At 44.6% G+C, this 26,311-nt stretch overlaps 1 protein-coding gene across 4 annotated transcripts in view; it reads left to right on the plus strand.

The window, feature by feature from the left end:
- The window catches only part of ofd1 (OFD1 centriole and centriolar satellite protein), a 37,076-nt gene that overhangs the window by 6,798 nt on the left and 3,967 nt on the right, over window positions 1-26,311 (plus strand). The window contains exons 5-17 of one of the 4 annotated variants that reach the window (XM_084421943.1): window positions 251-358; window positions 1,028-1,164; window positions 11,007-11,180; window positions 12,064-12,170; window positions 13,796-13,915; window positions 15,660-15,733; window positions 15,833-15,924; window positions 16,906-17,095; window positions 21,904-22,034; window positions 22,761-22,872; window positions 23,997-24,419; window positions 24,954-25,122; window positions 26,099-26,196. In XM_084421943.1, coding sequence (XP_084278069.1) covers window positions 251-358; window positions 1,028-1,164; window positions 11,007-11,180; window positions 12,064-12,170; window positions 13,796-13,915; window positions 15,660-15,733; window positions 15,833-15,924; window positions 16,906-17,095; window positions 21,904-22,034; window positions 22,761-22,872; window positions 23,997-24,419; window positions 24,954-25,122; window positions 26,099-26,196 — 1,935 coding nt within the window. The remainder of the gene's footprint in view (window positions 1-250; window positions 359-1,027; window positions 1,165-11,006; window positions 11,181-12,063; window positions 12,171-13,795; window positions 13,916-15,659; window positions 15,734-15,832; window positions 15,925-16,905; window positions 17,096-21,903; window positions 22,035-22,760; window positions 22,873-23,996; window positions 24,420-24,953; window positions 25,123-26,098; window positions 26,197-26,311) is intronic. The other 3 variants (XM_084421945.1, XM_084421944.1, XM_084421946.1) reach the window with 3 other exon arrangements.

A 26,311-nucleotide genomic window follows, 5' to 3' on the forward strand; every position in this document is an offset into this window, starting at 1 on the left:
TGAAGTCGCAATTAAAAAAAAAAAAAAAGTGTATTTTTTTCCTTAGAATTGGACTTTATATCATGCAATTCTGAAATAAAAAGTCAGGATTGTGAGAAAAAAAGTTGCAATTATCTTTTAAAATGTTTAGATCTGTGGCGGAAACGAGCTTCCATAGAGAACAGCAGTGAATAGGTTGTGGCTAGTGTTTCACTAATAAGCTGTAGTTTCAGCATCTGCTCTCTGTGATGACTGTTGTTTAACCCGACAGGTTTCCTGATGAGCCTCTTCACGGAGCTGACGGACCGGCACACTGACAGACACTGCTGTGACACTTCGACCCAAACCATCTCTATATCTGCGCATCAGGAGTCTCTCGGTAAGCCTTCACATCTGTCGTGTGTCACACTGAATTACATGTTCCTTGTGTAGAGCGTTCATTTCTTAAAGTCCACCTGTAGTCAATCATTTTATCACTTAAAACTCATCTCTGATCACCAAAATGACGTTTTTTTCCTTCTTCATGTCTTAAAATATCTTGAATGTAACTCGACACCCTTGCCTCATTTAGTATGCGCGGCTCTATGAATATGCAAATGAGCCCGCCTCCACTCACTCCCTCAGCTCAGAGATCCACTGGTTGACGATCACACGTTGATCTGATTGGTTACAAGGTAGTTTGTGATGTCAGAAACACCAGCGATTTCAAAGCGTGTGTTTGAGACTGTCTTTGGTTCACTGCAGTTTTAAGGAGGAAATACTCAGCAATGGTGTCGACTTATGAACTTACACATGCTTTGTCTTAAAGCATATTAATAACACCACATAGACACATAAACAACATTAAAAGCTGGATTTTCACCACAGGGGGACTTTAAGTAAAATATGGCTTTAAAATTTGTGGTAATATTCTTTTGTTTTATCTGATAGGATCAGTTCAAGTACAGTTATCAAATTACACTTTACTATATGTTCACATAGAAAACAGCTGTTTTACATTGGAATAATATTTCACTGTTTTTACTGTATTTTCTATTGTATTTTTAAGTTGAGAAGATGCAGCTGATCGACGAGGAGTATGAAGTGCTCCGGCACAGAGGAGAGCGCTGGCCGTCAGTCGAGGCGAAGCTTGCGGAGTACAGGAAGGAGATCCAGGAGCAGGCACAGCTCGAGCTCAACGCAAAGGTCTGCAAGAAAAGCATGTTCAGGAGTTTACACAAGTAAAGGGGCGGAGGAACCTTTTCAGAGTTCCCGGAAACTACCCAAACACTGGGTTGTTACATCTGACCCAGGATCTGAGTAACACAAAAACTACCCAAACACTGGGTTGTTACGTCTGACCCAGGATCTGAGTAACACAAAAACTACCCAAACACTGGGTTGTTACGTCTGACCCAGGATCTGGGTAACACAAAAACTACTCAAACACTGGGCTGTTACATCTGACCCAGGATCTGAGTAACACAAAAACTACCCAAACACTGGGTTGTTACGTCTGACCCAGGATCTGGGTTACACAAAAACTACTCAAACACTGGGTTGTTACGTCTGACCCAGGATCTGGGTTACACAAAAACTACTCAAACACTGGGTTGTTACATCTGACCCAGGATCTGAGTAACACAAAAACTACCCAAACACTGGGTTGTTACGTCTGACCCAGGATCTGAGTAACACAAAAACTACCCAAACACTGGGTTGTTACGTCTGACCCAGGATCTGGGTAACACAAAAACTACTCAAACACTGGGCTGTTACATCTGACCCAGGATCTGAGTAACACAAAAACTACCCAAACACTGGGTTGTTACGTCTGACCCAGGATCTGGGTTACACAAAAACTACTCAAACACTGGGTTGTTACGTCTGACCCAGGATCTGGGTTACACAAAAACTACTCAAACACTGGGTTGTTACATCTGACCCAGGATCTGAGTAACACAAAAACTACCCAAACACTGGGTTGTTACGTCTGACCCAGGATCTGAGTAACACAAAAACTACCCAAACACTGGGTTGTTACGTCTGACCCAGGATCTGGGTAACACAAAAACTACTCAAACACTGGGCTGTTACATCTGACCCAGGATCTGAGTAACACAAAAACTACCCAAACACTGGGTTGTTACGTCTGACCCAGGATCTGGGTTACACAAAAACTACTCAAACACTGGGTTGTTACATCTGACCCAGGATCTGAGTAACACAAAAACTACTCAAACACTGGGTTGTTACATCTGACCCAGGATCTGGGTAACACAAAAACTACTCAAACACTGGGTTGTTACGTCTGACCCAGGATCTGGGTAACACAAAAACTACCCAAACACTGGGTTGTTACGTCTGACCCAGGATCTGGGTAACACAAAAACTACCAGAACACTGGGTTGTTACGTCTTACTCAGGATCTGGGTAACACAAAAACTATCCGAACACTGGGTTGTTACGTCTTACTCAGGATCTGGGTAACACAAAAACTATCCGAACACTGGGTTGTTACGTCTGACCCAGGATCTGGGTTACACAAAAACTACTCAAACACTGGGTTGTTACGTCTGACTCAGGATCTGGGTTACACAAAAACTACTCAAACACTGGGTTGTTACGTCTGACTCAGGATCTGGGTTACACAAAAACGTACTCGGTTACTAACGTAACCTCTGTTCTCTCTAGAGAGGGAACGAGTATTGCGTAAGCTAGCTTACGCTGCGGGAAAGTCTCCTTTCTCGAGATACTGAAGCCAAAAATTATCCTTAATTTTTTTAATCTTGTCAACGCAGTGCGGCAGCCTGCAGACCTAGGGCAGGCGAATCGCGTGCCCATTGGCTGCTCTGCGGCAACTGCAGCAGCCTATGGCTGAGCCTTGCGCGTGACGTCACGTCCAATGAGCGCGCTTGGCGCGCTTGATGCGTCACAGCCCGTCATTAGGGGTGTGGCTTAGCGTATATAGGCAAGGTACAGAGGCTGCTTCGCTGGTTTCTGTCGCATGAAGCGAAATGAGCTCGTGGCGAGAGCACGGCGGGTTACGCAATACTCGTTCCCTCTCTAGAGAGAACAGAGGTTACGTTAGTAACCGAGTACGTTCTCTTACGAGAGGTTCTCTCGTATTGCGTAAGCTAGCTTACGCTGCGGGAACACCCTTGTCAACGCCGTGCGCGCGCCCAGCATCCTGAATGAATCCCATGGGGAGCCCAGGGAACGCGAAGTGGAGCTGGGCGGCCAAGATACCACAGTACACAAGCACATAATATGGGGCAGGGAGCGGCACAGCCGGTCCAACTGACACTTTCCACATAGTGCAGCTCAACCAGTAGAGCTAAATCAGCAACATAGCCCGCGCACAGACAGTGGGCTGGCTACGCGAGACTTAGGCTGATAACACTTTGGCCTGCAAAGCGGGAACTTCCAGGTTGTAAAACCTAACAAATGTGGAAGGGGAGGCCCAGCCTGCCGCTGCACAAATGTCATGAATGGGAATCCCACTGGACCACACCCACGATGAGGCCATGCCTCTGGTGGAGTGCGCCCGAATGCCCAAAGGGCACTGCAGGTTTTTAGATGCGTAAGCAGCTGCGATAGCGTCAACTATACATCTGGATAGGGTGTGTTTCGAGGCGGCGAGACCCTTGGTGCGCCCACCAAACGAAACAAAGAGCTGCTCTGAACGCCTGAAGGCGGCGGAGCGTGAAATATAGCTTCTCAGCGCCCTGACTGGGCAGAGGAGATTACTATCTGCCTCGCAGCCAGCATTCGGCAGGGCTGAAAGGGAAATGACCTGCGCTCTGAAGGGAGTGCCCAAAATTTTGGGGACATACCCATGCCTCGGTCTGAGAATAACTTTAGAGTCATTGGGTCCGAACTCGAGGCACGCAGCGTTAGTGGATAACGCGTGAAGGTCTCCCACACGTTTTACTGAAGACAGTGCTATCAGAAAAACGGTTTTGAGCGTGAGGTATTTCATATCCACAGTTTCCAGGGGTTCAAAGGGATGTGCTTTCAGGGCGTCTAAGACCAGTGAAAAATCCCACATAGGAACCGAAGGGGGTCGCGGGGGGTTCATCCTTCTCGCTCCTCTAAGGAAGCGGATGACAAACTCGTTCCTTCCTAATGCGCGGCCCGGCTCTGAGACAGAGAGCGCTGAATGGCCGCGACATAGACTTTGAGCGTGGAGGGGGACCTGCCCGCGTCCAGTAGCTCTTGAAGGAAGCACAATACTTGCGAGACCCCACATGTCTGTGGATCGAGCCCTCTGGCAGTGCACCATTTGTTAAACACCGACCATTTAGACGTGTAGAGCCGCCTCGTGGAGGGAGCTCTAGATTGTATGATCGTGTTCATCACCCCTTCTGGTAAATCACTATGAAGAGCACTGTGTGGCGCGCTTTCCTGGCTCTCTCGATGACCTGAGGCAGCAGAGAGACCGGGGGAGAAGCATATAGCGGGCCGCTGGGCCACGTCTGGGCCAGCGCGTCCTCGCTCTTGAAAAGAATACTGGGCAGTGTGCGTTGTCTTTTGACGCAAAGAGGTCGACTTTCGCTCTGCCAAAGCGGCGCTACAGCGACTGGACTGTTTGGAGGTGTAGAGACCACTCCCCAGGGGAACGTTGTCCCTGGACAGTCTGTCGGGGCCCTCGTTCAGATGGCCAGGCACATGCGATGCTCTCAGAGAGCGCCGAGAGTGCTGAGCCCATACGAGGAGGCGTTCCGTCAGGGCGCAGAGCTTTTTTTTTTTTTTTTTTGATCTGACACCGCCCTGGTGGTTCACATAGGCCACTACTGATGTGTTGTCCGTGCGGACTAGAACATGGTGACCATGGAGGAATAGGAGGAAGTGCATGAGCGCTTTCTCGACCGCGAGCATCTCTAGACAGTTTATGTGTAGGAGATTCTCCTGGTCTGACCAGCGGCCATAGACCGGTCTGCCTTCGAAGAGCGCTCCCCAACCTAGGTTGGACGCGTCTGTTGAGACAACTTTCCGGTGTGAAATCACTCCCATAATCACTCCAGTGTGATACCATTCAGCTGCTAGCCAGGGCTGCAGGGCTGAGACACAGCCCTGAGTCACTCTGATTAGCGAGCCACCGGTCGCCCAGGCTCGATGGGATACGCGCGCTCTTAGCCAGCGTTGAAGCGGGCGCATGCGCAGTAAACCCAACTGAAGCACTGCTGCAGCTGAGGCCATATGCCCCAGGATGCGCTGAAATGCTTTCAGAGGAACCCGATTGCCTTCTTTGAAGGATGCGGCGAGGCGCCGGATGCGGCGCGCGCGCTGCTCCGACAATCTGGCCGTCATCGCCACCGAGTCCAGTTCTATTCCGAGAAAGGAAATTGACTGACGGGGCGAGAGCGAGCTCTTGGTCCAATTGACCGCTAGACCCAGACCTTCCAGATGGCTGAGAAGCGCTGTTCTGTGAGACACAAGTTCTGTCTCTGACTGCGCTATAACAAGCCAGTCGTCCAGATAGTTCAGAATTCGCATTCCCTGACTTTTCAGGGGCGCGAGAGCCGTGTCCATGCATTTCGTAAATGTACGGTGTGCTAAAGACAGGCCGAACGGCAGGACTGTGTATTGATAAGCTCGACCGTCGAAGGCGAATCTCAAGAATGGCCTGTGACGGGGGGTTATCTGGATCTGGAAATACGCGTCTTTCAGATCGAGAGAGATAAACCAGTCTCCTGGGCGGATCTGCGCAAGGATCTGTCTGGTTGTAATCATCCTGAACGGCCGTCTCATGAGAGCCGTGTTCAGATGTCTCAGATCTAAAATAGGTCTTAAAGCTCCGTCCTTCTTGGGAACGAGGAAGTAACGGCTGTAAAAGCCTGACTTGCTCAAGGAAGGATGAACCTGTTCTATGGCCCCTTTGCGCAGCAGCTTCGCTATTTCTGCTCGAAGCAGGTGCGCTGCTTCTAAACCGACTTTCGTCTCCGTCTGCGCTAGAAGCGCGGGGGGCGACGAGCGAATTGAGGCGAATAGCCGTGTTTTGTAGTGTTCAACACCCATTCTGACGCGCCCTGAATAGCTTCCCATGCTTTTGCACGCATAGCTAGGGGTCGAATGGTCTCTGGGTTCAGATCGCCGCGCTGCGCGGGATGGAGAACCTGTATCAGAGAGGATGGGGCGGCGCGCGCGCCGCCGGTGCTCGAACACGGGGCTGATAAACAGTATTGGCCGGCTGTACAGCGTTCAGTAGCTCGGTCCTGAAGGATGGAGCGCGTTTTGCTGTCAAACACCCCTGGCGCGAGAGCGGCGTGGGGGATATAGCGTCTGAAAGTGAGTGCGCGTGCTCGTGAGCGGGCGCAGGGTTTACACTTATAACACGGCCAGTGTTTTGGAAGCTTTAGAGGGTCTGTAACCCGGGGTAACCGTATGGCAGAGCGAGCAGCGAGTAGGTGTGAGCACAGAGTTGTGGGCACATTTACTACACTTAATACTCGAGCGGCGTGTTTCCGCTTTATGAGAGCGCTCTGAGCGCATTACCGTGGGAACCATGTTGTGTGAAGCAGTGAACACATGGGAGTGGGCACATTTTCTATACTTAATATCCCCTCGGCCTGAGCCGTTGCAACTCGAGCGGCGGGTAGGTGTGATCACAGAGTTGTGGGCACATTTACTACACTTAATACTCGAGCGGTGAGTGTCCGCCTATGAGAGAGCGCTCTGAGCGCGTAACCATGGGGACCGTGTTTGTGCGAAGCAGTGAGCACATGGGAGTGGGCACATTTCTACACTTATGACACCCTCGGCCGGAGCCGGAGTGTTTCGGGGCTTTAGAGGGTCTGTAACCCGAGGTAACTGAATGGCAGAGCGAGCAGCGGGTATGTGTGAGCACAGAGTTGTGGGCACATTTACTACACTTAATACTCGAGCGGCGCGTGTCCGCTTTAAGAGAGAGAGCGCTCTGAGCGCGTTACCATGGGGACCGTGTTTGTGTGAAGCAGTGAGCACATGAGAGTGGGCACATTTTCTACACTTATCTTCGGCTAGAGCTGGAATGTAGTGAGCTTAGAGGATCTGCAACCCGGGGTAACTGAGTGGCAGAGCGAGCAACGGGTAGGTGTGAGCACAGAGTTGTGGGCACATTTCCTACACTTAGTACTCAAGCGGCGTGTGACCGCTTTAAGAGAGTGCGCTCTGTGGACGTTACCGAGGAGACCGTGTTTGTGTGTAGCAGTGAGCACGTGGGAGTGGGCACATTTTCTACACGTATAACACCATCGGTGTAATAGGAAACTGATAGAGCGAGAAGCTTTGATGGCTCATAAGTTTAGACGCTCATAAATACTCAAGCACCATCCTGCGGGATACGGGTTCGCTTTCTGTATGTGAGAAAGCTGGCCGCGAGCTCGGAGAAGCCAGCAGAAAAAAATATTTATCTGCCGCCAGAGCAGGATTCGAACACGGGACTCCCGTGTGGAAGTCCAATGCTCTGCCACTGAGCCACAGGAGCACACATAAACTTTTAGTTAGTGCGAGCATATGACCGAGCGATGTTTCGTTTCGGCGTTTGTTTGCAGACGCGCGCGTGTAATAAAACAGGCTCGTTACTGCAGTATAGTATTTCCAGCCGCCTGAACTTGGAGGGGACTGAGAATATACGAGGACGAAAACACTCTCTCTTCCTCTTATCGCCGGTGCTCGTGACGTCCGCTCTGATGTCCCTTGAGAACGGCGCAGTTGCGCGGCTCGAACAAGGGAGAGAGAGCGGGAAGATGTCATCATGTGCTATGACATCGTATGTTTGCAGGCGTGCGTGTAATAAAACAGGCTCGTTTACTGCAATATTGATATTTCTAGTCGCCTGAGCTTAGGAGGGGACTGAGAAATGTGTGAGAAACGGAGGTGGCCGGAGAGTGACGCGCGCGACCGAGACGCGGGGTAGCTTTCTTATAACGTAAAGGAAGCCAGCCCGTGACCGTCTACTCCTGACATCCCTTGTGAGCGGCGCGTTTGCGCGGCTCGAACAGAGGGGGAGAGCGCAGGGAGGGGCGTGCGTCGTCCGGGGGGTAGCTTTCTTGTAACGTAAAGGAAGCTATAGCCCGAGACCGTCCGTTTCTGACATCCCTTGTGAGCGGCGCCGTTTGCGCGGCTTGACAGAGGGGAGAAAGCAGCTGTCTAAGAAAACAGCGCTGTCTGCTTCATCCCCTGAGGCGACGGCAGTGCGGGCGAACCGGCCGCTGCGCGTCGGGAGGTGGGGAGAAGGAAATAGCGAGGCTCGCGGGAGGGGCTCCGGCGAGCGCTCAGCTGTCATAGAAGCCCAGGCAGAGAGCGCACACCACGTGGCGGTCTCCGTCGCTGAGCGCGGCTCTGCACGAGCCACAGGATGAGCGAGGCATTTGCAACAACGCCTCGCGCTCTTTTAGACGCAAGTGTGTCGCGGCGGACACACAAAACACACAACACAGAGCAAGGAAAGGATATATATGCCGGATGGCGCAGCAGGCAGGGAAGGCTGAAGGCGGCGAGCGGCCGGCGTCCTCAGGCTGAAATCCTCGGCGTGCTGGTCGCTTGATTCGACGGCGGCTTCCTCGGAGATCAGCGATGCGAAGAGCTTCGCTGAAGAGACAGAAATCAGCGAAGCAGCCTCTGTACCTTGCCTATATACGCTAAGCCACACCCCTAATGACGGGCTGTGACGCATCAAGCGCGCCAAGCGCGCTCATTGGACGTGACGTCACGCGCAAGGCTCAGCCATAGGCTGCTGCAGTTGCCGCAGAGCAGCCAATGGGCACGCGATTCGCCTGCCCTAGGTCTGCAGGCTGCCGCACTGCGTTGACAAGATTTAAAAAATTAAGGATAATTTTTGGCTTCAGTATCTCGAGAAAGGAGACTTTCCCGCAGCGTAAGCTAGCTTACGCAATACGAGAGAACCTCTCGTAAGAGAACTACTCAAACACTGGGTTGTTACGTCTGACCCAGGATCTGGGTAACACAAAAACTACCCAAACACTGGGTTGTTACGTCTGACCCAGGATCTGAGTAACACAAAAACTACCCAAACACTGGGTTGTTACGTCTGACCCAGGATCTGGGTAACACAAAAACTACCCAAACACTGGGTTGTTACGTCTGACCCAGGATCTGGGTAACACAAAAACTACCAGAACACTGGGTTGTTACGTCTTAATCAGGATCTGGGTAACACAAAAACTATCCGAACACTGGGTTGTTACGTCTTACTCAGGATCTGGGTAACACAAAAACTATCCGAACACTGGGTTGTTACGTCTGACCCAGGATCTGGGTTACACAAAAACTACTCAAACACTGGGTTGTTACGTCTGACTCAGGATCTGGGTTACACAAAAACTACTCAAACACTGGGTTGTTACGTCTGACCCAGGATCTGAGTAACACAAAAACTACCCAAACACTGGGTTGTTACGTCTGACCCAGGATCTGGGTAACACAAAAACTACCCAAACACTGGGTTGTTACGTCTGACCCAGGATCTGGGTAACACAAAAACTACCAGAACACTGGGTTGTTACGTCTTACTCAGGATCTGGGTAACACAAAAACTATCCGAACACTGGGTTGTTACGTCTTACTCAGGATCTGGGTAACACAAAAACTATCCGAACACTGGGTTGTTACGTCTGACCCAGGATCTGGGTTACACAAAAACTACTCAAACACTGGGTTGTTACGTCTGACTCAGGATCTGGGTTACACAAAAACTACTCAAACACTGGGTTGTTACGTCTGACCCAGGATCTGGGTTACACAAAAACTACTCAAACACTGGGTTGTTACGTCTGACTCAGGATCTGGGTAACACAAAAACTACTCAAACACTGGGTTGTTACGTCTGACCCAGGATCTGGGTTACACAAAAACTACTCAAACACTGGGTTGTTACGTCTGACCCAGGATCTGAGTAACACAAAAACTATCCGAACACTGGGTTGTTACGTCTGACCCAGGATCTGGGTAACACAAAAACTACCCAAACACTGGGTTGTTACGTCTGACCCAAGATCTGGGTAACACAAAAACTATCCGAACACTGGGTTGATACGTCTTACTCAGGATCTGGGTTACACAAAAACTACCCAAACACTGGGTTGTTACGTCTGACCCAAGATCTGGGTAACACAAAAACTATCCGAACACTGGGTTGTTACGTCTGACCCAGGATCTGGGTTACACAAAAACTACTCAAACACTGGGTTGTTACGTCTGACCCAGGATCTGGGTAACACAAAAACTATCCGAACACTGGGTTGATACGTCTTACTCAGGATCTGGGTTACACAAAAACTACCCAAACACTGGGTTGTTACGTCTGACCCAAGATCTGGGTAACACAAAAACTATCCGAACACTGGGTTGATACGTCTTACTCAGGATCTGGGTTACACAAAAACTACCCAAACACTGGGTTGTTACGTCTGACCCAAGATCTGGGTAACACAAAAACTATCCGAACACTGGGTTGTTACGTCTGACCCAGGATCTGGGTTACACAAAAACTACTCAAACACTGGGTTGTTACGTCTGACTCAGGATCTGGGTAACACAAAAACTACCCGAACATCAGGGGCTTTCGCACCGAGGAACCTTTTCATCGTTCCTAGAACTATTGGAGGAAGTTCCCGGATTTTGGCGTGTTTGTTCGCAGGAACTAGGAACGATTTTAGTCTTGGTCTTGCGTCGCTTCAGAGTTCCTACTAGCGGTGCGAATGCAACCAGGAAAATGTTCCTAAGGGAACCATTAGTTCTCGGGGAAACACCCTGGAGGCTCGTTCCTATAACTGAGTTCCTTCACTGCAAAAAATGCTTTTCTTACTTAGTATTTTTGTCTTGTTTCCAGTCCAAATATCTAAAAATGCTTAAATCAAGATGCATTTACTAAAGTAGTAAAATGCCATAAGATATTGTCTCTTGTTTTTTGGGATAATGCATAAAAATTAAGAGAGTTGTTGCTTAAAAAAAGCAAAACTATCTCCCAATGGAGTAAGAAAAGCAGTTTTTCCAGTGTAGAGCTATCCGGAGCGAAAGCCCTTTAATAGTCTGTCTTCCTGCAGATGCAGCACTTCATGGAGGTGGAGATGGCGAAGGTGAAGCGTGAGGAGAAAGAGGCTTCTCGAAGAGAGATCCTGGAGCTGAGACGAGACATGGAGAGAACGCATGAGCTGAAGTCTGAGGCTCTGATGAGTCGAGAGAAGAACGCCATCGAGAGATTACACAGACAACAGGAGGTGCTGTCAGAAAATACATACAGAACTGATTAGTGCTGGGCGGTGTGACCAAAAATCCATATCACGGTATTTTTCTGAATTATACCGGTTTCACGGTATATGATGGTATTATTATTTTTTCAAGCATGACTGGGTGTTAACCACGTTTTCTACTGAGTGAGAGAGGAAATACTGCAGTAGACTGACTTATGCCCTATTTTACTGTCATGAGTGAATATTGTAGAGATAATCCACACTAGTATTAACACAGGTTTGCAGTGTTTATAAAGAGCTCCAGCAGGAGGCGCTGTAGGAGCGGCAGAAACAGCGGTTTCCCTGGTAACGGCTGAACACAAAGCGGTTTCCATGGTAACGGCTGAACACAAACCAGCACATAAATGCTGCTTTATCAGGAAACATAAAGAAAGATTCAATTGAAATAACATTTCTAAAGACAGTCAATTCCCTTCAGACACATTCATATAAAAACACCCGCGCCGCGTTTAGACTGTGAAACGTGCAGTGCTCATGTTTGTTCAACGACGCCAATGCCAACCACAAATAGATATTGTGAACCAATGTATGGGAAACACTGTAAAACAATATAATTGGACAGCTATTAATTATAGTTTAGCCTCTCCATCTTCACCGTCAGGCTCAGTAACACACAGTGAACAGTGAAAAGAGACCTGTTTCAAACAGTGTCGCGCCGCGTTCCCAACGCTGTAAAGCGACATACACCGGTATTGCGGTATATTAAAAATTCATATCATAACACAAATAAACACTGGTATTCGGTGTGAACCGGTTTGCCGCCCAGCACTATAACTAATGTCACCAAATCAGTACAAACCAGATGTTAATCCTTCAATGCTCCCCCTTTGGATGAAACTGTCGGATCCAGATGGAGGAAAAAGATCTTTATGCTCAAAGACAAGCTGTGCTGAGAGAGATGGAGTGTGTGCGGAGCGGAGAGATGGAGCTGAAGCTCAGGATCGAGGCCTTCCAGAAGTGAGTCACACTATAGCAGTGCTTCACTTTATTCTTTAAGTCATATCACCATCTGCAATCAAATAAAATCGATCAATTTATGCAATTTTTTGTGATTTTTGAGGTTTTTTTTTTTTTTTTTACCTCTAAAAGTGCCATATTTTGTATGTAAAATATGGTTATTTTTATGTTATATTTAATATTTCTTTTACTTCAGTAAAAAAAAAACATTCCGTGAAGTTCAGACAGCCCATAACCCTGAACATTTGGTGAGTTTGGAGAAGTCTGATGACATATGTTGGTATAAAAATAACAAAAAAGCAATAATATCAATAGCCACTAGACGGTTGTTGTACTCAATGGCTGCATAAAGGCTAAAGTCTATAAATAATTCTTGTAACAAACTTAGTAAATAATTAGTACACTAGTAAATAACAAAGCTAAACTAAAACTAAAGCTTTTTTTTTTTTTTAAATAGTAATTGAAGCAAAGCCGATATTAAGTTATTAAAAGCTGAAATATTAGAGGAACAACTAAAACTTAAGGTTAAATATGTCATGCTAATATTACTAGACTAAAATAAATAATAAATAATTAAAAATGCATATAAAAAAGTAATAAACATAAAATTACACTCAAATGAGAACTGAAAATATATAAATAAAAAATGGTAAAGCTTTACGTAAAGCGTGTGTATATAATGCATTCTGAAAGTGTTTTAATGCATTAATTGTGAACCTTATAATGCATTGCATGAATTAATGAATAAACAGTTATAATGCCGATCTATACATTTAGAAAGTATAATTCATTAAAACACACGACAAACAACCAGTTTCAGTCTGCAAATATTATAATGCATTTTAACTTTGCTTACAATTATTTATGAAAATATGTAATGCACAAATATTAAGAATACCTTTATAAAACATTAAACATAAAGGCAAAGTAAAGGCTACCCAAAAAATGATACTTCAGAATATTAATAAATGCTATTTTGATGCCCACTTCTGTCAGTCACGTTCTGAGGGTACGGTGTGTTATATAGTGTGATACGAGCTCTTTAACTATTCCTTGACTGTGAATCTCTTGTTTATAATATCATGGAATCTCTTACAGTCGATCCAAGCATCACTCACACACCAGATATAATGTTTGATATTGTTCCACTAGTGTGTGCAGGACACTATAGTTCATTTCTGTGAGTGAGGGGAGCCAAATAAAGTAAACTGTGACATATTATACCCAAACACTCTTCATACAGCGACTACCAGTGACATTTGGGACTAGAAATGATTCAGACACTTTGAGCTGATCATGTTTCGCTGAAGTGTGTTTTCTTTAATTGCTAATGCTCTTTTTACACACAGACTGAACACAATGAAGCATTGCTTGGTGATTGGTTGAGCTAAACTGGTATTATCTAATTGTGTAGTTAAATTTAACAGCTGACAGATATTCAACATAATTCATGTGTGAGACAGTCTAACAGAAGGACGGACAAAACCAGTCAAATATCAACTGAGTTCTGCTCATATTTCATTACCGTTTTCTAAACTATAGTGAATAAACTGAGATAATGTGAGACATGTTGAAGGTGTGTGAACAGATTGTGGTTTGATGTGCTGATGTCTTGCCCGCCTCAGAAGCTGTCGGCTGCAGGAGGAGAAGATGAAGACTGTGGAGGATCTTCTGAGGAGGAGAGAGCTGTGTGTGAAGAGCACGGAGGACTCGTTCGACCAGAGGCTGAAGAGCGAGATCCTGAGGTAAGCAGAGATCGCACATCTCACTGGTCACGTGTAGTGGAGACCGGCGAAGGAGGACAATTACTGTGGTGTTTAATGGGATAAACTTGGAATCAGGAACAGGAGATTAAGGGTACGTTCACACGACAACGATACGCTTAAATTGGATAATAGTTTTCCGCGTACAGACGATTATCAGACGATCCTCATTCACACTCCGCGGAAACGAGTGTAATCGCTGTATTCTGCTGTCAGACCAGTAGATGGCGATGAAACACTATAGACTGAGCACGTAATACGCATGAGCATGATGTCATCGTCTTCACAGTATTGTGTTTTTGTTGTTTTACACGGAGACGGTTTTCAAAAACTTGCACTTTGAAACCCATTTTCAGAAGTTTGTGTGTTCAGGCCCCAGAACACCGCTGTCTGTAAACTAGCAGCCAAAACACATCAAAGCTTTAACGCTTTAGGTGTCGTGTAAACAGTCCCTCACACAACCTTACATTACCGAGAATGGACGAAGACAGGGTTTAAATACACAGAGCAAACAAAAGGAACTAAATTAGATAATTAACAGGACTCAGGTGATTGAGACGACTAATTACACAGACTGGGGGAAACTGGGTCACAGGACTAAACCATAAACACTATGAATCATGGGAAACAGACCATACATGCAACATGTTCCGATTCGATTTGATTTCGATTCGAAATTCGATTTTTGATTTCAATTCGATGTTTGATTTCGATTCCCGATTCGACTCAATAGATTTAATACAAATCCTATATTTATAAAAAATAATAGTGAACATAAGTTTACAAGAGGTTAATTAATAAAAAGAAATGAGGAACTCTTAAACTCAGGTACACTTGTGTACATTAACACAGAACCAACTCTATATTTCAAACGTCGACAGGATTTTGATGCAAGATGAAACACTGATGCTGAAAGTTGGACGAGTCTGAACCGCCTTGATCAAACAGCTTCAGGTTTAAGATTAAACACACATAATATCTCACAGCATTATCTGTAACAGTGGAGGAACACTAATACTGGCTTCTGGGTGATGGATCAATAAATATGGGAAAAAATCGATTCGTGGCCTTTGAGAATCAATCTGGAATCGACCATATTAAAAAAAAATAATAATGAATTGAAACCTGTCCTGAGTTGTGCAGATCCTCTCATGCTGATTGGCTAATCCTGCAGACGTCGCTCTTGTGACACGACTTGAAAACCTCATTTGTGATGCAGTTGTTGCTTCATAGCTGTGTGTGTTTCTGCACTGGGCCTTTATTTATAACCTTCAGACAAGGCTTTATTAAAGTTTCATTTTCAAAAGTTGAGGTCAGTAAGAATCATTTTTTCATTTTTTAACACTTTTATTCATCAAGGACACATTAAATTGATCAAAAGTGACAGTAAAGACATTTATAATGTTACAAAAGGTTCAATTTCAAATACATGCTGTTCTTTTGATCTTTCTATTCATTTTATTTTTAATTTGTGAAGGATCATGTGACACTGAAGACTGGAGTAATGATGCTGAAAATCCAGCTTTGATCACAGGAATTAATTACACTTTACTGTATATTCACATAGAGAACAGATGATTTACATTAGAATAATATTTCACAATTTTTACTGTATTTTTGGTCAGATAAAAACCTTACTGGAAATCGTACCAGTCGTTTGATGAGTAGTGATTGTTCAGTGAGAGTGACGCAGTTATGATGTCATGGTGAACTGGATGTGTTTCAGGTATCAGCTGGAGCTGAAGGAGGATTACACCAAGAGAACGGAGACACTGACAGAACAAGAGAAGAGGATTGAAGGTATTGAAGGATTAACGGTAATCATTTACCGTTGTTGTATTTTAGTGATCTGTACGGTAGATTTAATGATAATGAACGGCCTTATTTTCCTGTTCGCAGCAGAAGCGCTTCGTCTGCAGAAGGAGTCTGCTAATGTTGATGCAAAAGCAGAAGAGCATGAGAGACATTTATCAGAAGTCAAACGTCTGCAGGTAAAGCAGATCTGATCCCATAATTCATCTGTGCTAAAGAAAGTGATGCATGGATCTTTCTAAGCATGACATCAATGTGCTGATATTCCTATTAAAGTTGCTTTTAGGCGTCCGTTCACTTTACAAACTCTCCCTTTAAAGGTCTATTCTCAGAAATAATATGCTGTTCTTTCCCATGTGACCCTGGACCACAAAACCAGTCATAAGGGGCAATTGTTTGAAACTGAGATGTGTATACATCATCCGAAAGATGAATAAATAAGCTTTCCATTAATGTATGGAAGGTGCAAAAAAATCGAAACATTGAGAAAATTGCCTTTAAAGGTCATTTATGTTCTCGATTGTGCTGCATTCAGTCACAAAAATATATTTTTATATATATTTACGGTAGAAAATGTACAAAATATCTTCATGGAACATGATCTTTACTTAATATCCTAATGATTTTTGGCATAAAAGAAAAATCAATAATTTTGACCCATACAATTGACTATTGCCACAAATAAACACTGCAAAAAATGCTTTTCTTACTTAGTAGTTTTTGTCTTGTTTCCAGTCCAAATATCTAAACATTCTTAAATCAAGAAGCATTTACTAGAGAAGTGAAATGATATAAGAATTCTATCTTGTTCTCTGATAAAAAAATTGTAATGAAGTGAGTTTTTGCTTAAAATAAGCAAAATTATCTGCCAATGGGAAAGAAAGAACAAGAAAGAAATCTTCATTCAAATGGAAAACATGAAAAATAATCTTAATTCAAATGGAAAAATTATCAGAAAACAAGATAGAATTCTTATATCATTTCACTTCTCTAGTAAATGCTTCTTGATTTATTTGGACTGGAAACAAGACAAAAATACTGTTTTGCAGTGTACCCGTGTGGCGTGACTGGTTCTGTGGTCCAGGGTCACGTGTGTGTGTGTGAAACCGGTCTGAAAACAGTGTTTTGCAGTGGTAGTGTTTAACAGCACATTCCCGCAGACGGAGCTGGAGTCGGCCAGATCGCAGACGTCTCTTCTGACCCGAGAGAACGAGCGTCTCCGACAGAGACTGGAGAACACGAGTGATTATTCAGCGCTGAAGACAGAAACACAAGAGCTGCAGACTCACATCACACTGATGAAGCTCCAGCTGGAGGAGAAACTCCAGGAGAACCAGCGACTCAGACAAGGTGCTTCGGGTTCCTCCGGTTCCTTCCTCTCTGTGTGTCAGATCCTCGTTCTGCTGGAGGTTCTGGACATCTACAGCCAATCACAGTGCACTTATTACAGGAACAACACATCCCAAACAACCTGAGGTTAAACTGTTTCTGAAAGAGTCTCTTCTGCTCACCAAAGCTGCATTATTATGATAAAAAATACTGTAAAAACAGTGAAATATTATTCTAATGTAAATCATCTGTTCTCTATGTGAATATACAGTAAAGTGTAATTTATTCCTGTGATCAAAGCTGAGTGTTCAGCATCATTACTCCAGTCTTCAGTGTCACATGATCCTTCACAAATCACTCTAATATGAGGATTTGATGATCAAGAAACATTTATGATTATTATCAGTGTTGAAAACGGTTCATATTTCTGTGGAAACGGTCATACATTTTTTTTTCAGGATTCTTTGATGAATAGAAGGTTAAAAAGAACAGCATTTATTTGAAATATAAATGTTTTGTAACAGTAAATATCTTTTTTAATTTCTTAAATATATACAAGCTTCCATTTGGGGTCAGAAGGTTTTTCTTTTTCTTTCTATTCATCAAATCAGCTGAAAATTCAGCTTTGATCACAGGAATAAATTGCATTTTACAATATATTCACATAGAAAACAGATATTTTAAATTTAAATAATGTGTAAAATAAAAATATGTATGTATAAATATGTGTATAAAAATAAATATGTATTTTCTGTATTTTTGATCACATAAATGCGGTCTTGGTGAGCAGAAGATACTTCTTTTAAAAATATGAACTAATATATATATATATATATATTTTTAGACTTTAAAAAAGCTTCTTCTAGCATTATTAATTAAAAGTAATTAAATCAAAGTTTGCTTATCAATTGAAGGAGCTTTATTTTTATGAATTGATGAACTAACATTATAACAACCTTTTATAATGACTCCATTGATCAGTAATAATGTTTCAGCAGGATCGGGATGGAAAACTCCTTTATATTTGCTTATGCATCTTTTCTGAGGAGGAAAAAAACAAACAATCAACATTTGCAGACTAAAAATGTAAAAACAAGCAGAGTGATCTGAAGGTGCGCTGGACTCCTGTGAGGTTAGAGCAGTTCAGGCCAGGATCTGAAGGGGTCAGACGGGGACAACATCCACACACACACACACACACACACCAGTGGCCAGTGTAGATGTGCTCCGCTTGTTCATTTGGCGCTCTTGGCTGGAATTGTGCATTTACTGGGAGAACGAGGAGCGGAGGGAGGAGCGGGGGGGAGCGGAGGGGAGCGGAGGGTTGCGGAGGGGGGGAGAAGGACAGAGAAGCGCTTCATGGTTTCCTCTAATACAGCAGAGACTCTGAGCATGTCCCTCTGTACCTCGTTCATGCTTTCAATTGTGTATTATGATCAGTGTTGAGGAAAGTTACTTTTAAAAGTTATGCATTACAATATTGCGTTACTCACAAAAAAAGTAACATTGCGTTTCTTTTTATGTAAAGTAATGCGTTACATTACTTTTGCGTTACTTTTTCTCACCTGGGCTGGGCTGGCTTGTTTGTTTTTTAATAACAACTTAATCTTGTACAGTATAGTACAGTAGAGGTAGAGTACAGTACAGTAGTGTGCAGTAGAGTACAGTAGAGGTAGAGTACAGTAGTGTGCAGTAGAGTACAGTAGAGGTAGAGTACAGTAGTGTACAGTAGAGGTAGAGTACAGTATAGTACAGTAGAGGTAGAGTACAGTAGTGTACAGTAGAGGTAGAGTACAGTAGTGTTCAGTAGAGGTAGAGTACAGTAGTGTACAGTAGAGGTAGAGTACAGTATAGTACAGTAGAGGTAGAGTACAGTATTGTTCAGTAGAGGTAGAGTACAGTAGTGTACAGTAGAGGAAGAGTACAGTAGTGTACAGTAGAGGCAGAGTACTGTAGTGTGCAGTAGAGTACAGTATAGTACAGTAGAGGTAGAGTACAGTAGTGTACAGTAGAGTACAGTATAGTACAGTAGAGGTAGAGTACAGTATAGTACAGTATAGTACAGTAGAGGTAGAGTACAGTAGTGTGCAGTAGAGTACAGTAGAGGTAGAGTACAGTATTGTTCAGTAGAGGTAGAGTACAGTAGTGTGCAGTAGAGTACAGTAGAGGTAGAGTACAGTATTGTTCAGTAGAGGTAGAGTACAGTATAGTACAGTATAGTACAGTAGAGGTAGAGTACAGTAGTGTGCAGTAGAGTACAGTAGAGGTAGAGTACAGTATTGTTCAGTAGAGGTAGAGTACAGTAGTGTACAGTAGAGGAAGAGTACAGTAGTGTACAGTAGAGGCAGAGTACAGTAGTGTGCAGTAGAGTACAGTATAGTACAGTAGAGGTAGAGTACAGTAGTGTACAGTAGAGTACAGTATAGTACAGTAGAGGTAGAGTACAGTAGTGTACAGTATAGTACAGTAGAGGTAGAGTACAGTAGTGTGCAGTAGAGTACAGTATAGTACAGTAGAGGTAGAGTACAGTAGTGTACAGTAGAGGTAGAGTACAGTAGTGCGCAGTAGAGTACAGTATAGTACAGTAGAGGTAGAGTACAGTAGTGTACAGTAGAGGAAGAGTACAGTAGTGTACAGTAGAGGCAGAGTACAGTAGTGTGCAGTAGAGTACAGTATAGTACAGTATAGTACAGTAGAGGTAGAGTACAGTAGTGTACAGTAGAGGCAGAGTACAGTAGTGTGCAGTGGAGTACAGTATAGTACAGTAGAGGTAGAGTACAGTAGTGTACAGTAGAGGTAGAGTACAGTGTAGTACAGTAGAGGTAGAGTACAGTAGTGCGCCGTAGAGGTAGAGTACAGTAGTGTACAGTAGAGGTAGAGTACAGTAGTGTGCAGTAGAGTACAGTATAGTACAGTAGAGGTAGAGTACAGTATAGTACAGTAGAGGTAGAGTACAGTAGTGTGCAGTAGAGTACAGTAGTGTACAGTAGAGGTAGAGTACAGTAGTGTGCAGTAGAGTACAGTATAGTACAGTAGAGGTAGAGTACAGTAGTGTGCAGTAGAGGTAGAGTACAGTAGAGTACAGTAGAGGTAGAGTACAGGTAGAGTACAGTAGTGTGCAGTAGAGGTAGAGTACTGCAGTGTACAGTAGAGGTAGAGTACAGTATAGTACAGTAGAGGTAGAGTACAGTAGTGTACAGTAGAGGTAGAGTACAGTATAGTACAGTAGAGGTAGAGTACAGTAGTGTTCAGTAGAGGAAGAGTACAGTAGTGTACAGTAGAGGAAGAGTACAGTAGTGTACAGTAGAGGAAGAGTACAGTAGTGTGCAGTAGAGTACAGTATAGTACAGTAGAGGTAGAGTACAGTAGTGTACAGTAGAGGTAGAGTACAGTAGTGTGCAGTAGAGTACAGTATAGTACAGTAGAGGTAGAGTACAGTAGTGTACAGTAGAGGCAGAGTACAGTAGTGTGCAGTAGAGTACAGTATAGTACAGTAGAGGTAGAGTACAGTGGTGTGCCGTAGAGGTAGAGTACAGTAGTGTACAGTAGAGGTAGAGTACAGTAGTGTGCAGTAGAGGTAGAGTACAGTATAGTACAGTAGAGGTAGAGTACAGTATAGTACAGTAGAGGTAGAGTACAGTAGTGTGCAGTAGAGTACAGTAGTGTACAGTAGAGGTAGAGTACAGTAGTGTGCAGTAGAGTACAGTATAGTACAGTAGAGGTAGAGTACAGTAGTGTGCAGTAGAGGTAGAGTACAGTAGAGTACAGTAGAGGTAGAGTACAGTAGTGTACAGTAGAGTGCAGTAGAGTACAGTAGTGTGCAGTAGAGGTAGAGTACAGTAGTGTGCAGTAGAGGTAGAGTACTGCAGTGTACAGTAGAGGTAGAGTACAGTAGTGTGCAGTAGAGGTAGAGTACAGTAGTGTGCAGTAGAGGTAGAGTACAGTAGTGTGCAGTAGAGGTAGAGTACAGTAGTGTGCAGTAGAGGTAGAGTACAGTAGTGTGCAGTAGAGGTAGAGTACAGTAGTGTGCAGTAGAGTACAGTAGTGTGCAGTAGAGGTAGAGTACAGTAGAGTACAGTAGTGTGCAGTAGAGGTAGAGTACAGTAGTGTGCAGTAGAGTACAGTATTGTACAGTAGAGGTAGAGTACAGTAGTGTGCAGTAGAGGTAGTGTACAGTAGAGGTAGAGTACAGTAGAGTACAGTATAGTACAGTAGAGGTAGAGTACAGTAGTGTGCAGTAGAGGTAGAGTACAGTAGTGTGCAGTAGAGGTAGAGTACAGTAGTGTGCAGTACAGTAGAGTACAGTAGTGTGCAGTAGAGGTAGAGTACAGTAGAGTACAGTAGTGTGCAGTAGAGGTAGAGTACAGTAGAGTACAGTAGTGTGCAGTAGAGTACAGTAGAGTACAGTAGTGTGCAGTAGAGGTAGAGTACAGTAGAGGTAGAGTACAGTAGAGTACAGTAGTGTGCAGTAGAGGTAGAGTACAGTAGTGTTGATTACGATGCAGAAGGCTGCGATGATAAAATGATTGTCGATGCATCTTTTTTTTCTATAGATTTTTTTTTTTTCTCACTGTGTGACTTCAATAAAAAATGTTTGATCGGGTTCGATTTTCTGCGTTTTTCGCATCCGTAGCAAGTGTTTTGAGCGTGTTTTGACAATTCAGAGCCACCGAATCACAAATACGAAGATTTCAGACTCGGTGTGCAAAGACCTTAAGAATCTATCTTTTCCCCCACCGCTAATGTGTAATTGTGTGTGTGTGTGTGTGTGTGTGTGTGTGTGTGTGTGTGTGTGTGTGTGTGTGTGTGTGTGTGTGTGTGTGTTGCAGAGCGCAGTGGCCCGTCTGAGCAGGAGCTGGTTCTGCAGGCTGAGATCCGGAGACTGGAGAACACACGAGCACTGGACCAGCAGGAGTTCGAGACTCAGAGAAGCGTCCTGCACACACAGCTCCAGCACGAGGTGTGTGTTTCTACAGGATCCAGTGTTTACACACTTCATTCCCGGCATCAGTCTGAGACGTGATGAGCTTTATTATTCTTTATCGTGTACAGATCGCTTTTGATTTTATGGAAGAATCACAAAACGCCAAGAATATAACCTTCAAAACCAAACTAAAGAAAGAAGGTTCATATATATACACACACACACACACATATACATTTTTTAAATAGAATATGGACCTTAAAAATATGACCTTCAAAACCAAAGAAAGAAAAAATGTATATTACATTTTAATAATAATAATATTTACTCAAAGGCTAAATATTCAGATGCATTACAATAATGAGATTCTTTGTGAAATATGCTTAATTATGCAAAAAATATCAAGAATATGACCTTTAAAAAAAATGTATATTACTTTTTTAATTTGTATTTGTTTAATAATATATTCATGTTAATAATAATTATTGTTATTATTAATATTGTTATTCATTATTATAATATTTACTAAAAAGCAAAACATTCCAATGCATTACAATAATATGATTTTGGGGAAATTTTGGGTGCTTAATTGTGCAAAGGATGTAACTTGTATGTAACTGTGTGTGTGTAATGTGTGTGTGTGTGTGTGTGTGTGTGTGTGTGTATGTGTGTGAATGTGTGTGTGTGTGTGTGTGTGTATGTGTATGTGTATGTGCGTGTGTATGTATGTGTGTGTGTGTGTGTGTGTGTGTGTGTGTGCAGGCTCAGCAGTGTGCGCTGTTAAAGGCTCAGCTGCAGGAGTGTGAGGAACGCACGGCGTGGATGAACGCTCACACACACCAGCTCCAGCTCCAGCTCCAGCACACACAGCAAGGTCTCAGAGATACACTCGCTCCGTCCATCAAACTCAACCTTTCAGCGTCTGTCCTGTCAATGCTTTCAGATTCGTTTGCAAGCTAAAAACTTGCAAAAGTGTGTATTTATTTCATTCAGGGTTCCCACGGCCACTAACATATATGAGGAGATTGTAATATTGTATATGAATGAGAATAAACCCAGAACTCGTTTAGACTGAAACTTTACCATAGTGACGGCATTTATACACAAATCATTCTTTCAATGAATCGTTCAAACCACTTCACAACTCAATCTGAATGATTCATTTGTGAATCACTCTTTTTATTCAGTTTGTATTAACTCTTTCCCTGCCATTGACGTCATTTTCTGTGTCTCTGTGTTCTGAGTGTTATACGGTAGGGGGCGCTGTTAGCATCTCTTCTGAAAGAGTGCAGAGTGCTCTTGATCTAAACACAGGCGAAGAAGCAGAAACATGCATCTGATTATATCGTTTATGTAAAATAATGCGATCATCAACATTAAACAGGATTTAAATGAAAACTGTGTAATGTTACTGAATGAAATGTTGAACACATGAAGAGGAAACGACTGAAGCTTTGAGGTGTTGATGGACTCGATCGACTCTGTGTTTACGATCATCGCTCTGAATCTCATCCGGACCAAGCCTGTGACACAAACATGATTTTATCAGCTTTTTGCTCAAAATGTTGCTTTTTTATGAAACTTCCCCACATTCAAGTGTTGATTAAAAAAAGAATGCATGAAGCTAGAATAAAATCAGATATTCTGTTCTTTCTTTTAATATATTGCATGTTCAAATATTCTTTCAACAAAATATTTCTGGGGCAATTAAACTTTTGTGAAAATTATCAAAAACGCTGGCGGTGGCTGGCAACTTTGGTGGGAAAGAGTTAATGAATCATTGAAGTGAATCACACTAAAAAGAATGATTCACAAATGAAGTTCTTTTCAATGAATTGTTCAATCATTCTAAATGATCAAACGGCGTGGGAACCCTGATCTTTCATTAGTAGTGTGTTTGATGGTGTGGGGTTTTCGGTCTCTCTCTCTCTCTCTCTCTCTCTCTCTCTCTCTCTCTCTCTCTCTCTCTCTCTCTCTCTCTCTCTCTCTCATTCTCAGCTCTGGAGAACGAGGTCCTTCGAAATCCCAAGCTTTCGCTGCTAGACCGATCAGTTCTCAGTTTGACCCCTGACGTGTACGCAGACTCCGCCTGGAAGCCCAGGGCCCCGTGTGCCGCTGATGTGCCTGAAGCAGGGGCCCTCAGGGGCCGGTGGACTCGCGTCGAAGCCCCTGAACACGAGCACGACTCGGGCCTGGTGACCGGCGCTCTGGCCCGGATCCGGGAGCTGGAGCTCGAAGCCGAGCGACTCGAGGAGGCGTACAGGAGCCATCAGAACAGAGATCCCAGAACCTGTGGAGTGAGTTTGGATCCCGTGGAGAGACTGAGCAGAACCCCTTCCCCGAGAGAGAGAGACCCACCGAGACTCCTCTCTCCTGCAGTGTCCAGGAGCAAACGCAGAGCCGCGGATCGGGACGATCAAGGTAACGCTTTAACTGCACTGGTTAGCAGCAACCGGAAACATTCGGCCAAATGTGGTTCCTTTAACCCTGGTGCGATTCATTTAGTCTTTTTCTGGGGTTTTTAATGCCAACTGCATACATTTTGGCACAGGTGTGTATTTTTATGGAATTTTACTATTTCACCCCAATTTCCTTTAAAGGTGTCATATTATGCCCCTTTTCACAAGATGTAATATAAATCTACGGTGTCCCCAGATGTGTGTGTGAAATTTCAGCTCAAAATATCAGATCATTTATTACAGCTTGTCAAATTTGCCCCTTTTTTGTTGTGAAAAACGTGCCGTTTTGTGTGTGTCCCTTTAAATGAAAATGAGCTTTAGCTCCGCCTCCGTTCAGAAGAGGGCGGAGTCTTTACACGAGCTTCAGAAACTCCGGCAATAACAAAACAGGCCAATCTCACTCATCCAGAATCCCAGAATCACCAGTAGCGAGTGATTATTAAGATATTTCAATTCTGAAGTGAACTAATGCTTTACTGGTGTGTGTGTTGATCAGAGCGGAGGATGATCTCTGACAGCGGGCGAGCGGCACTGGTGTTTGCAGAGAGAGAGAGAGAGATCTCCCCGATCCCTGCTGGAGAAATGAGCTCATCCAGAGACTTCACACACACACACATCAGTCCCAGCAGCCCCAGGATGAAGAGCACCACACGCCACAGCAGCAGGTGCACACACACACACACACACACACACACACACACACACACACACACACACATCAGCCCCAGGATGAAGAGCACCACACGCCACAGCAGCAGGTGCACACACACACACACACACACACACACACACACACACACACCAGCCCCAGGATGAAGAGCACCACACGCCACAGCAGCAGGTGCACACACGCCACACACGCCACACACACGCCTCACACACGCCACACACACGCCACACACACACTCCACACACACACACACACCACACACACACGCCACACACACGCCACACACACACGCCACTCACACACCACACACACACGCCACACACACGCCACTCACACGCCACTCACACGCCACAGACACGCCACTCACACGCTACACACACGCCACACACACACGCCACTCACACGCCACACACACACACACACACACACGCCACTCACACGCTACACACACGCCACACACACACGCCACACACACACGCCACACACACGCCACTCACACGCCACAGACACGCCACACACACGCCACTCACACGCCACACACACGCCACACACACGCCACACACACGCCTCACACACGCCACACACACGCCACACACACACACACCACACACACACGCCACACACACGCCACACACACGCCACTCACACGCCACACACACGCCACTCACACGCCACACACACACGCCACTCACACGCCACACACCACACACACACGCCACTCACACGCCACACACACACGACACACACACACGCCACACACACGCCACTCACACGCTACACACACGCCACACACACGCCCCACACACACGCCACACACACACGCCACACACACGCCACTCACACGCCACACACACACACGCCACACACACGCCACTCACACGCTACACACACGCCACACACACGCCCCACACACACGCCACACACACACGCCACACACACATATTATAATTCTTTTTGTTTTGATTTCACAGTCCACCCAAACTGCAGGAAATCATTTCCAGTTCATCCCAAGAGTCGTCTCCTCAACCGGAGAAGATCACGCTTCACGATCTCACCGACCCCGTTCAACGTGAGGATTCATCAGGATTCTGGGAATATCAGGGACTTTAGTTTCCCAGGCCTATAGAATCATGGAGATTTCTGTAGATACATACTAATGTTCAGAAGATTTTTCTAAAGAAATT

Source organism: Rutilus rutilus (genome assembly GCF_951802725.1).
Source record: "Rutilus rutilus genome assembly, chromosome: 10".
NCBI lineage: Eukaryota > Metazoa > Chordata > Actinopteri > Cypriniformes > Leuciscidae > Rutilus > Rutilus rutilus.